The sequence below is a fragment of the Telmatherina bonti genome (assembly GCF_933228915.1).
Source record: "Telmatherina bonti genome assembly, chromosome: 1".
NCBI classification, from domain to species: Eukaryota; Metazoa; Chordata; class Actinopteri; order Atheriniformes; family Telmatherinidae; genus Telmatherina; species Telmatherina bonti.
The window spans coordinates 958,086-971,916 of record NC_136619.1 but is presented as its reverse complement, the minus strand read 5'-3'; the positions used below and the strand labels follow the sequence as shown (position 1 = coordinate 971,916).

Below are 13,831 nucleotides of genomic sequence, written 5' to 3'. Positions count from 1 at the left end.
ACCTTTAGCCACAAGTGCACCCGAGACAGAACCAGCAGAACCTTTAGCTACGAGTGGACCCAAGACGGAACCTTTAGCTACAAGTGTACCCGAGACGGAACCAGCAGAACCTTTAGCTACGAGTGGACGCAAGATGGAACCTTTAGCCACGAGTGGACCCGAGACGGAACCTTTAGCTATGAGTGGACCCGAGACGGAACTGGCAGAACCTTTAGCTACGAGTGGACCCGAGACGGAACTGGCGGAAACCTTAGCTACGAGTGGACCCAAGACGGAACCTTTAGCTACAAGTGGACCTGAGATGGAACCGACGGACCCTTTAGCTACAAGTGGAACTAGACGGACTCCAGAAGGAAGTCAGAACCGGCAGAACTTTTAGCTACGAGTGGACCCGGGATGGAACCGGCAGAACCTTTAGCTACGAGTGGAACAGAGACGGAATTGGCGGAACCTTTAGCTACAAGTGGACTCCAGATGGAACCAGCAGAAATTTGAGTACAAGTGGACCTGAGACGGAACAAGCAGAACCTTTACCTACAAGTGTACCTGAGACGGAACCAGCAGAACCCTTAGCTACGAGTGGACCCAAGACGGAACCTTTAGCTACGAGTGGACCCAAGACGGAACCTTTAGCTACAAGTGGACCCAAGACGGAACCGGCGGAACCTTTAGCTACGAGTGGACCCAAGATGGAACCTTTAGCTACAAGTGTACCCGAGACAGAACCAGCAGAACCTTTAGCTACGAGTGGACCCAAGACGGAACCGTTAGCTACAAGTGTACCCGAGACAGAACCAGCAAAACCTTTAGCTACGAGTGGACCCAAGACGGAACCGGCGGAACCTTTAGCTACGAGTGGACCCAAGACGGAACCTTTAGCTACAAGTGTACCCGAGACAGAACCAGCAAAACCTTTAGCTACGAGTGGACCCAAGACGGAACCTTTAGCCACAAGTGTACCCAAGACAGCACCAGCAGAACCTTTAGCTATGTGTGGACCCAAGACGGAACCTTTAGCCACAAGTGTACCCGAGACAGAACCTTTAGCTACGAGTGGACCCAAGACGGAACCTTTAGCTACAAGTGTACCCGAGACGGTACCAGCAGAACCTTTAGCTACGAGTGGACGCAAGATGGAACCTTTAGCCACGAGTGGACCCATGACGGAACCTTTAGCTATGAGTGGACCCGAGACGGAACTGGCAGAACCTTTAGCTACAAGTGTGCCCGAGACAGAACCAGCAGAACCTTTAGCTACGAGTGGACCCAAGATGGAACCTTTAGCCACAAGTGTACCCGAGACAAAACCAGCAGAACCTTTAGATACGAGTGGACCCAAGACGGAACCTTTAGCTACAAGTGGACCCAAGACGGAACCTTCAGCTACAAGTGCACCTGAGACGGAACCGGCGGAAACTTTAGCTACGAGTGGACCCAAGACGGAACATTTAGCCACAAGTGTACCCGAGACAGCACCAGCAGAACCTTTAGCTATGTGTGGACCCAAGACGGAACCTTTAGCTACAAGTGTACTCGAGACAGAACCAGCAGAACCTTTAGCTACGAGTGGACGCAAGACGGAACCTTTAGCTACGAGCGGACCCAAGACGAAACCTTTAGCTACGAGTGGACCCAAGACGGAACCTTTAGCTACGAGTGCACCCGAGACGGAACCGGCGGAACCTTCAGCTACGAGTGGAACTGAGACAGAACTGACGGACCCTTATGCTACAAGTGGACCAGAGACAGAATTGGCGGAACCTTTAGCTACAAGTGGACTCCAGATGGAACCAGTAGGAATTTTAGTACAAGTGGACCTGAGACGGACCAAGCAGAACCTTTAGCTACAAGTGTACCCGAGACAGAATCAGCAGAACTTTTAGCTACGAGTGGACCCAAGACGAAACCTTTCGCTACAAGTGTACCTGAGACAGAACCAGCAGAACCTTTAGCTACGAGTGGACCCAAGACGGAACCTTTAGCTACGAGTGGACCCGAGACGGAACCGGCGGAACCTTCAGCTACGAGTGGAACTGAGACAGAACTGACGGACCCTTTAGCTACAAGTGGACCAGAGACAGAATTGGTGGAACCTTTAGCTACAAGTGGACTCCAGATGGAACCAGCAGGAATTTTAGTACAAGTGGACCTGAGACGGAACCAGCAGAACCTTTAGCTACAAGTGTACCCGAGACATCATCAGCAGAACCTTTAGCTACGAGTGGACCCAAGACGGAACCTGTAGCTACAAGTGTACCTGAGACGGAACCAGCAGAACCTTTAGCTACGAGTGGACCCAAGACGGAACCTTTAGCTACGAGTGTACCCGAGACGGAACCAGCAGAACCTTTAGCTATGAGTGGACGCAAGACGGAACCTTTAGCTACGAGTGGACCCAAGACGGAACCTTTAGCTACGAGTGGACCCAAGACGGAACCTTTAGCTAAAAGTGCACCCGAGACGGAACCGGCGGAACCTTTAGCTACGAGTGGACCCAAGACGGAACCTTTAGCTACAAGTGTACCCGAGACAGAACCAGCCGAACCTTTAGCTACGAGTGGACCCAAGACGGAACCTTTAGCCACAAGTGTACCCGAGACAGAACCAGCAGAACCTTTAGCTACGAGTGGACCCAAGACGGAACTTTTAGCTACAAGTGTACCCGAGACAGAACCAGCAGAACCTTTAGCTACGAGTGGACCCAAGACGGAACCTTTAGCTACAAGTGTACCCGAGACAGAACAAGCAGAACCTTTAGCTACGAGTGGACCCAAGACGGAACCTTTAGCTACAAGTGTACCCGAGACGGAACCAGCAGAACCTTTAGCTACGACTGGACGCAAGACGGAACCTTTAGCTACGAGTGGACCCAAGACGGAACCTTTAGCTACAAGTGTACCCGAGACGGAACCAGCAGAACCTTTAGCTACGAGTGTACGCAAGATGGAACCTTTAGCTACGAGTGGACCCAAGATGGAACCTTTAGCTACGAGTGGACCCAAGACGGAACCTTTAGCTACGAGTGGACCCAAGACGGAACCTTTAGCTACGAGTGGACCCAAGACGGAACTGGCAGAACCTTTAGCTACAAGTGGACCCGAGACGGAACTGGCGGAACCCTTAGCTACGAGTGGACCCAAGACGGAACCTTTAGCTACAAGTGCACCCGAGACGGAACTGGCAGAACCTTTAGCTACGAGTGGACCCGAGACGGAACCTTTAGCTACAAGTGTACCCGAGACAGAACCAGCAGAACCTTTAGCTACGAGTGGACCCAAGACGGAACCTTTAGCTACAAGTGTACCCGAGACGGAACCAGCAGAACCTTTAGCTACGAGTGGACGCAAGATGGAAACTTTAGCCACGAGTGGACCCAAGACGGAACCTTTAGCTATGAGTGGACCCGAGACGGAACTGGCAGAACCTTTAGCTACGAGTGGACCCGAGACGGAACTGGCGGAACCCTTAGCTACGATTGGACCCAAGACGGAACCTTTAGCTACAAGTGGACCTGAGACGGAACCGACGGACCCTTTAGCTACAAGTGGAACTAGACGGACTCCAGAAGGAAGTCAGAACCGGCAGAAACTTTAGCTACGAGTGGACCCGAGATGGAACCGGCAGAACCTTTAGCTACGAGTGGACCAGAGACGGAATTGGCGGAACCTTTAGCTACAAGTGGACTCCAGATGGAACCAGCAGAAATTTGAGTACAAGTGGACCTGAGACGGAACCAGCAGAACCTTTAGCTATGAGTGGATGCAAGACGGAACCTTTAGCTACGAGTGGACCCAAGACGGAACCTTTAGCTACGAGTGGACCCAAGACGGAACCTTTAGCTACAAGTGCACCCGAGACGGAACCGGCAGAACCTTTAGCCACGAGTGGACCCAAGACGGAACCTTTAGCTACAAGTGTACCCGAGACAGAACCAGAAGAACCTTTAGCTACGAGTGGACCCAAGACGGAACCTTTAGCCACAAGTGTACCCGAGACAGAACCAGCAGAACCTTTAGCTACGAGTGGACCAAAGACGGAACCTTTAGCTACAAGTGTACCCGAGACGGAACCAGCAGAACCTTTAGCTACGAGTGGATGCAAGACGGAACCTTTAGCTATGAGTGGACCCAAGACGGAACCTTTAGCTACGAGTGGACCCGAGACGGAACCGGCAGAACCTTTAGCTACGAGTGTACGCAAGATGGAACCTTTAGCTACGAGTGGACCTGAGACGGAACCGACGGACCCTTTAGCTACAAGTGGAACTAGACGGACTCCAGAAGGAAGTCAGAACCGGCAGAACCTTTAGCTACGAGTGGACCCGAGATAGAACCGGCAGAACCTTTAGCTACGAATGGACCAGAGACGGAATTGGCGGAACCTTTAGCTACAAGTGGACTCCAGATGGAACCAGCAGAAATTTGAGTACAACTGGACCTGAGACGGAACCAGCAGAACCTTTAGCTACAAGTGGACCCGAGACAGGATCAGCAGAACCTTTAGCTACGAGTGGACCCAAGACGGAACCTTTAGCTACAAGTGTACCTGAGACGGAACCAGCAGAACCTTTAGCTACGAGTGGACCCAAGACGGAACCTTTAGCTACGAGTGGACCCAAGACGGAACCTTTAGCTACGAGTGGACCCAAGACGGAACTGGCAGAACCTTTAGCTATGAGTGGACCCGAGACGGAACTGGCGGAACCTTTAGCTACAAGTGCACCCAAGACGGAACCGGCGGAACCTTTAGCTACGAGTGGACCCAAGACGGAACCTTTAGCTACAAGTGTACCCGAGACGGAACCAGCAGAACCTTTAGCTACGAGTGGACGCAAGATGGAACCTTTAGCGACGAGTGGACCCAAGACGGAACCTTTAGCTATGTGTGGACCCGAGACGGAACTGGCAGAACCTTTAGCTACGAGTGGACCTGAGACGGAACTGGCGGAACCCTTAGCTACGAGTGGACCCAAGACGGAACCTTTAGCTACAAGTGGACCTGAGACGGAACCAGCAGAACCTTTAGCTACAAGTGTACCCGAGACAGAACCAGCAGAACCTTTAGCTACGAGTGGACCCAAGACGGAACCTTTAGCTACAAGTGTACCCGAGACGGAACCAGCAGAACCTTTAGCTACGAGTGGACGCAAGACGGAACCTTTAGCTACGAGTGGACCCAAGACGGAACCTTTAGCTACGAGTGGACCCAAGACGGAACCTTTAGCTACGAGTGGTCCCAAGACGGAACCTTTAGCTACAAGTGGACCCAAGACGGAACCTTTAGCTACAAGTGCACCCGAGACGGAACCGGCGGAACCTTTAGCTACGAGTGGACCCAAGACGGAACCTTTAGCTACAAGTGTACCCGAGACAGAACCAGCAGACCCTTTAGCTACGAGTGGACCCAAGACGGAACCTTTAGCCACAAGTGTACCCGAGACAGAACCAGCAGAACCTTTAGCTACGAGTGGACCCAAGACGGAACCTTTAGCTACAAGTGTACCCGAGACGGAACCAGCAGAACCTTTAGCTACGAGTGGACGCAAGACGGAACCTTTAGCTACGAGTGGACCCAAGACGGAACCTTTAGCCACAAGTGTACCCGAGACAGAACCAGCAGAACCTTTAGCTACGAGTGGACGCAAGACGGAACCTTTAGCTACAAGCGGACCCGAGACGGACCTGGCAGAACCTTTAGCTACGAGTGGACCCGAGACGGAACTGGCGGAACCCTTAGCTACGAGTGGACCCAAGACGGAACCTTTAGCTACAAGTGGACCTGAGACGGAACCGACGGACCCTTTAGCTACAAGTGGAACCAGACGGACTCCAGAAGGAAGTCAGAACCGGCAGAACCTTTAGCTACGAGTGGACCCGAGACGGAACCGGCAGAACCTTTAGCTACGAGTGGACGCAAGACGGAACCTTTAGCTACGAGTGGACCCAAGACGGAACCTTTAGCCACAAGTGTACCCGAGACGGAACCAGCAGAACCTTTAGCTACGAGTGGACGCAAGACGGAACCTTTAGCCACGAGTGGACCCAAGACGGAACCTTTAGCTACAAGTGGACCCGAGACGGACCTGGCAGAACCTTTAGCTACGAGTGGACCCGAGACGGAACTGGCGGAACCCTTAGCTACGAGTGGACCCAAGACGGAACCTTTAGCTACAAGTGGACCTGAGACGGAACCGACGGACCCTTTAGCTACAAGTGGAACCAGACGGACTCCAGAAGGAAGTCAGAACCGGCAGAACCTTTAGCTACGAGTGGACCCGAGATGGAACCGGCAGAACCTTTAGCTACGAGTGGACCCGAGACGGAACCGGCAGAACCTTTAGCTACGAGTGGACCCGAGATGGAACCGGCAGAACATTTAGCTACGAGTGGACCCGAGATGGAACTGGCGGAACCCTTAGCTACGAGTGGACCCAAGACGGAACCTTTAGCTACAAGTGGACCTGAGACGGAACCGACGGACCCTTTAGCTACAAGTGGAACCAGACGGACTCCAGAAGGAAGTCAGAACCGGCAGAACCTTTAGCTACGAGTGGACCCGAGACGGAACCGGCAGAACCTTTAGCTACGAGTGGACGCAAGACGGAACCTTTAGCTACAAGTGGACCCAAGACGGAACCTTTAGCCACAAGTGTACCCGAGACAGAACCAGCAGAACCTTTAGCTACGAGTGGACGCAAGACGGAACCTTTAGCTACGAGTGGACCCAAGACGGAACCTTTAGCTACAAGTGGACCCGAGACGGACCTGGCAGAACCTTTAGCTACGAGTGGACCCGAGACGGAACTGGCGGAACCCTTAGCTACGAGTGGACCCAAGACGGAACCTTTAGCTACAAGTGGACCTGAGACGGAACCGACGGACCCTTTAGCTACAAGTGGAACCAGACGGACTCCAGAAGGAAGTCAGAACCGGCAGAACCTTTAGCTACGAGTGGACCCGAGATGGAACCGGCAGAACCTTTAGCTACGAGTGGACCCGAGATGGAACCGGCAGAACCTTTAGCTACGAGTGGACCCGAGATGGAACCGGCAGAACATTTAGCTATGAGTGGACCCGAGATGGAACCGGCAGAACCTTTAGCTCCGAGTGGACCCGAGATGGAACCGGCAGAACCTTTAGCTCCGAGTGGACCCGACATGGAACCGGCAGAACCTTTAGCTACGAGTGGACCCGAGATGGAACCGGCAGAACCTTTAGCTCCGAGTGGACCCGAGATGGAACCGGCAGAACCTTTAGCTCCGAGTGGACCCGACATGGAACCGGCAGAACCTTTAGCTCCGAGTGGACCCGACATGGAACCGGCAGAACCTTTAGGTTCTGAGGAATCAGACATTCTGATGATCATAGAAAAAAACTTTATTTGATAGGAAGAAACCTGAAACAGAAGATGAATGTGTTCCTTCAACAGGACCGCTGGGTCCAGGCGGATCGGAACCGAGCGGGGCCTGGTGTTAAACCAGCTGATGCTGAAAAGTACTATCAGCATGTCGGCTTTTCCAGAGAAACCTGCAGGTTAGAGTTTGTCTCCATCGCTTCGCAGGAAAGATCCAGGATGGTCGCAGCTGCATGGACCAATCAGTACTCTCCTCATCAGTCACATGACTTCCTTCTGTGCCGCTGCATCAGCTGACTAGGACAGATGGCCAATCACAACTCCTGTTTCAAAGGACTAGCTCTGTTCTCCTCCACGTCTGCCTTCCTGCTGCTCTTCTTTTTCTTCACGTCGTTCTGCTTCCCGTCAGAGTTGTCCTTCCTGCCCGCCTTCCCTGGGAATACCTGTCCTTCCACGGTGACGTCCGAGCAGCGTTCCTGGGCCACCAGGAAGTCCTTCACTTCCCAGGCCAGGCTCCCGTCCCGCAGCATGAAGATCACCCGGTTGGAGCCCACCACAAACCTGCCGAGGAGAACAAGTAAGTCAGTAAATAAGTAAAGTTTATTTATAAAGTGCTTTTCACAGATAAAAATCACAAAGTGCTGTACATAAAAATGGGTACAATAACACAATCAACAACAAAAAAGAAACAGAATTAAAATCATCCAAAAATCAACCAAAAGCTCTTCAACAGCAGTCTTTCGCTGCATTTTAAAAGAGTCCACAGAGTCAAGCAGACGAAGGGACAGAGGCAGCTCATTCCAGACTCTGGGAGCAGCAGACTGGAAAGACAGGTCACCACGAGTTTTAAAACCAGTTTTTGGAACCTTCAGGAGGTTCTGGCCAGAAGACCGAAGAGAGCGTCCAGAGGAGTATGGACAAAGTAAGTCGGTGATGTACTGAGGGGCCTGACCATGTAACGCCTGAAAGGTCAATACTAAAACTTTGAAATCTATGCGAAATTTAACAGGAAGCCAATGAAGACGTGTCAAAACAGGGGTGATGTGGGCTGTTCTGGCTGCACCTGTCAAAAGTCTGGCAGCAGAGTTCTGCACAATTTGAAGCTTATTTAGAGTCGTCTTATTTATGTAAGTGAAAACAGAGTTACAGTAATCAATGCGACTCGAGATGAAAGCATGGATGATCATTTCAAGATCTGATTTTGACAACAACCTCCTTACTTTAGAGATGTTTCTTAGATGATAGAAACTGTTTCTGGTCAGTTGTCGGGTGTGACTCTCCAAAGACATGGCCTGATCAAACACAACCCCAAGGTTTCTGAGACTGGTTTTCACAGACGGTCCCAGAGCACCAAGATAGTTTTTGATCATAGGTATCTTTTTATCAGGGGCAATGATCAGAGTTTCTGTTTTGTTAGGATTTATCTGAAGGTAATTTGAGGAGAGCCAGTTTTTAATGCAGGACACACATTCTAACAACATAGATAAAAAATAAAACTCTGAATCATTGAAGGAACAGTACAACTGAATATCATCAGCGTAAAAGTGATAAGATACATTTTAAAACCACAAATAAGTCGGCCAAGAGGCAATAAGTACAAAAGAAACAAAACAGGTTCACCGAACAAGCAGGCGTCAGACACGCCTTCTGATGGACCCTCCATGGTCCAACGTTTACATGACCATATATGGTAACCGCACACCTGAAACCATTGTTCACCTGTTCTGCTTTATTCAGGCAAAGATTTACGGTAATCGTTTCAATTACAGGCTTATATCCTCCTCACTACAGGCGTTAAAAGCATTCTGTAAACGTGGTGGGCGTGGCCAGGGCGTGGTACTTTCCAGCACAGCCTGACTTACCTGGTGGGCGTGGCCCATGAACCAGGAAGTAGCTGACACACGATCGGTGAGAGCCGTGCTCCATGAAAACACTCGTTCAGCTCCGCCCACTACGTTCACCAGCTGCAGCGCTGCCTTACCTGGATGTACAGGTTAAAGTCCTGGGGTGAGCTCGCAGATTTTATCATATGAGACTGAAATTTGTGGAGGATGAGCGCCAAACCCTTGCATGTCAGTGGGCGTGGCCACATTTCTATCTGCTCCATCTATTCAAGGTGTGGCAACCAGCACGCCTTCACTGCTGTAGCCCCACCCACAGGAAACAACATCATCATGAATTTTTACACGATGAGAATGGCGTTTACGTAAATTAATCTCGTATTTATTATTAATTAATCTCTGGTCTGGTGATGCAGGCGCTGCTTATATCACCGCTTTAACATGAAGAAACATGGTGGAACGTGGTGAAGGAAGCCTCAGATCTGATACTGCTGCTCAGGTGGTGGAGCAGGTGTCCTGCTTCCCTCCTCCAGTGTCGGCATCACAGGTGTAGGAATACCCTGCTGCCGATTGTCTGCCATGTTTCTGTCAGCCCCCCCCCCCCCCCCCCCCGTGTTTCTGGCAGACCCTCCCTCATGTTTCTCAGATAAGGAGTAAAGAAGTGCAGCCAGGCGCCTACTTGGGACAAACTGAAGCATATGTTGTGCTAAAGGCTACAAGGAACTCAGCAGGAATCCTGCATGACGAGCGTTTCCGTCTCCACCACCGGTCGCCGCTGGGTTTGACCATGGACTGGATATAAGATATAAGAGCCTCCATGGTGATACATGAAGTATTAGAAGAAGCTGAAATAAAGCTCATCATTCCCCCGTCACTGGCTTGGTGGAGGCGTCTGTCGGGGACAGGTAGAGCAGAGCGGGGGGGCAGTGAGCATCTGGGTGGATTATTGACATCTATCAAACTCCCACCTGCCCGACCAGACGCTGTGGAGGGACGGAGAAACCCCGCCCCCAGGCTCCATAACCAGCACAAGTCACCAGAGAACCACTGGAAGCTGTTGAGCCGAGCAGACGCAATGCCTTGCTGACTCATCTCTGCTACGATCAACTTGCTTGTTATGTTGGATTTAAGGAGCTTTACCACGTCTGTCTCGTACTGAACGCGTGTTTGGAGACTGTTTTAAGGATCTGGTCCAAGTTTTTATTTCTATCTCTTTAACTTGGAAACTGGCTGGAGAATCTGCTGCAGAACGTTTACGCCACATGCTCCCCGACAACAACGGCTAACCGGCAGTCAGCCGGCCACCGGTAGGCGATCTAACCGGCAGTCAGCCGGCCACCGGTAGGCGATCTAACCGGCAGTCAGCCGGCCACCGGTAGGCGATCTAACCGGCAGTCAGCCGGCCACCGGTAGGCGATCTAACCGGCAGTCAGCCGGCCACCGGTAGGCGATCTAACCGGCAGTCAGCCGGCCACCGGTAGGCGATCTAACCGGCAGTCAGCCGGCCACCGGTAGGCGATCTAACCGGCAGTCAGCCGGCCACCGGTAGGCGATCTAACCGGCAGTCAGCCGGCCACCGGTAGGCGATCTAACCGGCAGTTAGCCGGCCACCGGTAGGCGATCTAACCGGCAGTCAGCCGGCCACCGGTAGGCGATCTAACCGGCAGTCAGCCGGCCACCGGTAGGCGATCTAACCGGCAGTTAGCCGGCCACCGGTAGGCGATCTAACCGGCAGTCAGCCGGCCACCGGTAGGCGATCTAACCGGCAGTTAGCTAGCTGACAGTCTGACGGAGCGGCTACCTCTGTATGTCGTAGTTGGCGTTAAAGAGGCTGCCCTGCCACAAGCCGGTGATCTCCTCCGTCTCCTTCTCACTCGGATCTCCCGACACTGTAGCAAACACCATCAGGGTCCGGCCTTTCTTGGACATCTTCAGCAGCTCTTCGGGTTTGGATGAGTCCATTTTGGAGAAATTGATGGGGGGAGGAGAGCGCCTGTGTTCGGGAAGGTCTCCCTCTTCAATGTCATCGTCCTTCTGTGGAGGAATGAGGGCAGATTCAGGGTGAAAGGGTCGCTGCAGCAGTTTCACTCGGTGCGCGTCAGCATCTTATCCGTAACTAGAAATTTTGGGATGGTTTCAAGCTGCTGCGATACAATGAACAACACGATGAGCATCGGACTGCAGGAGAAGCACGAGACGCTGTAAGACGGAAAAAACTGAATATTACAAACATACTCTAAAAGAATAAAACATCTCTGGAAACGTTTTCATTCTTGCATGTTTGTCTTTACGACACTGATGGACAGAAGATGCGTTCGTGTCCGGGGATCTGAAGGGGGCCGCACACCGCCTCATCTTGCATCGGCCAAAACTCACGGAAGTAAAGCTGAGTGGACCGTGATGCACCGCAACACTGCCGTAAACCGGTCGCTAAGCGGAGCGCAGGTGTGAGACGGAGCTATGAAGCAATGCAGCTCGTCTGCACTGGCTTTCAAAACATCTGCACATAATTTCCTGATGATCGTGGTCAACGTGTGAACATATTTAATACTTCGGTACGCGTGCACGAACCTCTTTTGGACCGCAGTGGTCCGACAACCCGCCCCTCTTCAGGGTCTGGTTCGCTCCTGCTGCTAGAAATGTTCTGCAGATCATTTCACAGTAAAACTGGTTCAACATGGAGGTGTTGCGGAAACCGAGTAGAAAATAAAAACACTAAAGAATTTACAGCAGAAAGTTTCTCTTTTCCTGAAACACCTGAAGCCACCAGGTGGGAAGGACTTCTGCTGCTGGAGGCTCCTGCATCCGCCTGCAGATGGAACCAGACATAGACCAGAACCACAGTGGGACCAGATCCAGCCTGAGACCAGAACCACAGTGGGACCAGATCCAGCCTGAGACCAGAACCACAGTGGGACCAGATCCAGCCTGAGACCAGAACCAGAGTGGGATCAGAACCAGAGTGGGGCCAGATCCAGCCTGAGACCAGAACCACAGTGGGGCCAGATCCAGCCTGAGACCAGAACCAGAGTGGGATCAGAACCAGAGTGGGGCCAGATCCAGCCTGAGACCAGAACCAGCATCCAGTCTGACCCAGACAAAGCCACTGGCTATGCTAGTAGCTAGCTGCTGCAGCATGACTGACCTCCCACTGCTCCAGGAGCCGCGCCATGTCCGCATCGTTGTAGTCTCGGATGTCCTTCTTCTTCTTGGGTTTGTCTTTGCTGTCAGAAGAAACGGTAGAAAGCAGGAAAAGGCTGAGAAGCAGCAAACATGTCCTCTTCCAGTCCGACGCCATGCTGACAGGTGCTGCACTCTGATTGGCTGGAACATCGGCCTGTCACGAGACAAAAGGGCGTGTTTAACAGAAGGGGCGGACCGGAAGCCGCAGTGTTGAAGAAGACTTTCAAAATAATGGGCGTTTCTCAATTCAGGGTCTGCACACTTCGAAGTGTGGCTTTGTTGGCTGCATGCGTCATCGTGGCGCGCCAAGTGCTGTCTCAATTCAAAGGCTCATTCGAATCCATAGACATCATATATACGTAGATGCCGCCTATACGAGCTGACGTCTCATCGCGCCGCCATCTTGGATGGGTCTCCATGCGCCTCCAATGCATTTATTTGTAAGGTGTAGGTACAACCACGACAAGAACTCCACGGATTTTTACCTGTTTTTCCTCACAGTTTGGTTTGTTACAAAGTGCAGAGATATTGTAAAACATTAAAAAACAATGCGCTTTTAAGTTAAAATATTTTTATAAGTCTTAGTAGTTAGGGATCATTAGCTATCTAACTATCCGTTGGTTATGCTGCGATAGGTTTAGACATAGACATCATATACACTGAGATGCCTCATTGAGCGCTGGAGAGTGAACCAGCGTCACTGCCATATTGGATGGGTCTCCGCTGTCGAGTTTTGCTGCAGCGTCAACGTAGTTTCCCCACAAAACTATTTTTGAGGAACAACGCGTATATATTACACATATATATTACACACTAACAAAACACTTTTCTACATAATTGGTTGATAAATAATATTAACACAGCATGCTCACACTTTTTTTTTTTTTCTTGGGGCCTCTTAAACTCTGAGATTGGTCTATTGTTGTCTATTGTTATGATGTAATGTCTGTATCGTTTTTTTTTGTTTTCTTGTGTTGGGACTACGTGTTATCTGTCCTTTCCTGCCTTAGGACTACGGATGTAAATTAGCTTTGTGCTAACTCCGGCATATTTACATTGAAGCTTTTGCCGATGTGTTGATGAATATGCATTGTCCTAATTTAGATAAATAAATAAATAATCTACTAAATGCAAGTGAATTATTAGAATTATTATTATATTATTATTAGAATTATTCCTGCACACCAAGAACCCAATAGTTACCTTTCAGGCATCCTGAAAGGTAACTATTGGGACAACTCCATGTTGCCTGAGGATCGTTGGACCTCAAGGCAACACAGGATTAAAAAGTAGAAGTAGAAAAAGCGTAGCTTCATATATGAATAACGAAGCAGAGCGCTGGAAGATTTAATGAACTGCACAAAGGACAATCATGAGACATCAAGTGGGGAGATGACATTACATTTAACAAAGAATGAATGAAGAATGAAATAAACCTAAATTAACACGAATAC

The 13,831-nt window shown here is 50.8% G+C and overlaps 1 protein-coding gene across 1 annotated transcript; it reads right to left on the bottom strand.

Moving 5' to 3' along the window:
- Positions 1 to 7,358: 7,358 nt before the first annotated feature.
- Positions 7,359 to 12,500, bottom strand: mesd (mesoderm development LRP chaperone). Its single transcript, XM_079242423.1, has 3 exons — positions 12,340 to 12,500; positions 10,996 to 11,228; positions 7,359 to 7,914 (listed from the first exon to the last, which is right to left on the bottom strand). The coding sequence occupies exons 1-3, from the start codon at positions 12,490 to 12,492 to the stop codon at positions 7,668 to 7,670; spliced, it is 633 nt and encodes a 210-aa protein (XP_079098549.1). The 5' UTR covers positions 12,493 to 12,500; the 3' UTR covers positions 7,359 to 7,667.
- Positions 12,501 to 13,831: the final 1,331 nt, after the last annotated feature.